At 42.7% G+C, this 3011-nt stretch overlaps 1 protein-coding gene across 1 annotated transcript in view; it reads right to left on the bottom strand.

Annotated features, from left to right (window-relative positions):
* Positions 1-3011, bottom strand: part of LOC104440221 — a 13142-nt gene continuing 10131 nt past the window's right edge. Inside the window, exon 7 of the mRNA XM_039309879.1 lies at positions 1-342. Within this exon, the coding sequence (XP_039165813.1) occupies positions 1-342 (342 nt within the window). The remainder of the gene's footprint in view (positions 343-3011) is intronic.

The raw sequence follows: 3011 nt of genomic DNA, 5'->3' as shown, positions 1-3011 counted from the left end.
TCAATTTACTCGATTGTCACACAGACCGTCACACTTGCTCATGCTTGTCTTCATTGTCTTCATCTGAATTCTTCCTCTTTCTTCTTCAAGCAAACCCCACTTCCTCAGCACCCACACACATAGCCTCACCACATTCCCCATGAACACCACCCCCATCAGGCACAGCCAGCACACCACCGTCACGTGCTTCAGCATCCCCCACGTGTCAGCCAGCGATATGTTGCGCAGCGCTATGAAGTAGGTGATCGCCTGCCCGTGATCGCTAGCCACATGATCACCATCTGGGTCCACATCCAGCGTCGCCGCTCTATTGGAAGCCCGCTCAAGAGGAGAAGGATGATGCTGAGGGAGGACAGGAAGGCCAGTGGGTTGAAGATCATGAACTGTCCGTAGGCCATCCGCTGGATGTGGGCCATGGTAGAGGTGCCCGCCATGTGCGGCTCCTTCACTGGGTTGCCGTTGGCATCGACCTTGTAGTCATCCTGCCAGACGCCTCCTGGTGGCGTGGTCGCAGCTTGGAATGCCACCGTCGCTAGCAGCGAAGCGGCCACCATTAGTGAATCTCTCCTGGCTCAGCCGATCGGCTTCTACCGGGGGTCTTCTTAGAGCACTCAGTTTCTTTGATAGGGGTTTCCTTAAAGTACTCCGTTTCTTTGAAGGGGCTTTCTTGGTGGCGAGTGATGGGGAGTTTTTAGGTGATCTTGAGGTGGTGGTGCGGGAGGTCATTCTTGGTGGTGGGTCAAGAACTGGATCATAGTAATATGGGACTGATTGGATGTCTATGGAGAGTGATGAAGAAATCGTACTTTTTGTATATTGTATTGTGATCTCTCTTGTACAAACTATATATATAAAGATATTAGAGCCCTAAATTAGGGATGATTGAGGATGCTTAAGGCAAGCAGAGAAAATACGGGAACAATATCAACAATATCTTAAATTAGATATAAAAGATAAGATTGCTGATTAGGAATGTTATCAAGTGAAGATCCTGAGCTTTGAAGGCATGTCTCAATTTCAAGAACTCTCGAGCCTCTGGGACCCTGCTCAAGAATGTCTAGTGCTGTGAGGCCACTTGAGTTTGGTGTGTTCACCTCGAGTCCTGGGATTGTAAGCAAGAACTTTTATCATCTGCACATAAATTTTTAGGGATAAATTCCCCAGTTCAAGATTACTGAAGTCCATGTTGCTGGTCTCAAGACTGATCCTGGGAAGGGAAAGGTCCGGGGAAGTTCAAACCAGCAACAATCTGGTTCCCGTTGGTTGCTTGCTAATGGAATGGGAAAGAGCAATAAGCATCCGTTTCTGAAGTCGAAGACTGCTTCTTCTAAATCAACTGCCCCAGCAACAACTAAGGCACAGCCTGGTGACACACTGTGGAGCATCTCATGCCGTGTTCATGGAACTGGTGCTAAATGGAAGGAATTGGCGGCTCTTAACCCACACATACGCAACCCCCATATTATTCTCCCAAACAAAACCGTCAGGTTGCATTAAGTTGGGGGTGCGAAATGGAACTTCTTGGAAGAGGCTTGGTTTGCCAAGCTGGGTTGGGTGAAGTTTATGAGCTGCCTTAGTTGTGGGCTTGCTGCTTGAAACCACACATTGTGGTCGTCTAAGAATGAAAGTACTGGCTCCGGCCTTTGAGAACTCTCTTACCTTCCCAATTGTTATGGACTGATTATCACCAGTAAGGTACAAAAGATCTGTCTATACAATTGTTTTCATCTCTCTGTTCTTCCATCCCCTGTAATCAGTTTGCATATGAACAGTAATTTTTTGTGTTTTGTGTGGGATGATACGCTACCAATCCTTTGTCTTGTGATTAGGAACAACAGATCGGTCCATGAGATTTTAGGTTGCATTTCTGCCTTGTCCCTCCTCTACTTGTCTATATAAAGAAGAAAAGATCGTTTGGCAAGAAGTCATAATATCAGAGCTTGAATGTTGTTTTGGAAGAAGCCCACGTTCTGGTATGTGAACATTACATATGAAACTAGCGCTGCTTCGATTCCAACCTTTGAGGGAGGATCAGCTTGCACGGCCTGCGAATAATAATGGAGTTGTCGCGACCAATTTTTTCGGGTGTGAGCCACCTATGGTTTGGCTAATGGATTGTTAAGCCTAAACTTAACTCGAGCTCTCCCAAACCCATACCCACTCCGCGACTTAGGTTCAAGTTCTTAACATGCAAATTGATTTTATTTAGAGTCGCCACTAATCAGTTTATGGTAGGTCGATTAGACACCTAAGTAAAATAATGGGAGAATTACTTTACTCCTACGAACCAGAGACTAAGGGTACGGGGACTTGATTACATTAGATTTCTCTAATGCCCTTTCGGTACCATTCTTTTTATTTTCAAAAATGTTTGGCAAGGAGTTTGGATTGATTTAAAACTAATTCCATAACATGTGAGGTGTTCATGCAGGTGCGCAAACCACCAATTTAACACTCAAGTAAAGCAGAAAATAAATTGCAGGACTTACCTCAAAGCAACGAAAGCATCTGCAATGTTAGTTTAGAATTCACATCAGCAGTCCTAAATATGATTTCTAATTAACACGCAATTTTTGTTTTGTTTTCACTTAATTAATGAAAATCATGCAATATGCAATGCATGCCACTAATTTAACATGAATGATATGACATGGCAACATGACTTAGCTATATGATCCAAGCAATATGACATAACTAAGCATGTGATCTATCCCAAGCATGAGATGATTTATTCTAAATAATTTTTTTGTATTTTCTATGAGATTCGAAATTAAAGAAATGCAACATTTAAATATGCAATCTAAATTAATCTAATGACCTAATTCTAGTGACGGGCAATTTCTAATTAAATGCACCTAACAAAAATCACTAAATGATGTGCATTGTATGAAACTAATTCTATATGACGTGCACATGATTTTTATTTTCTAATAAGCATGCAATCTATTTAGGAGAAATTATCTAAACCTATAATATGCAATCTTAGCATGCAATGACGTGCAAAGAATGCC

Source organism: Eucalyptus grandis, chromosome 3 (genome assembly GCF_016545825.1).
Source record: "Eucalyptus grandis isolate ANBG69807.140 chromosome 3, ASM1654582v1, whole genome shotgun sequence".
In the NCBI taxonomy this organism is placed as follows: domain Eukaryota; kingdom Viridiplantae; phylum Streptophyta; class Magnoliopsida; order Myrtales; family Myrtaceae; genus Eucalyptus; species Eucalyptus grandis.
The sequence above is the reverse complement of the archived record's forward strand: the minus strand, read 5'-3'. Positions and strand labels throughout refer to the sequence as shown.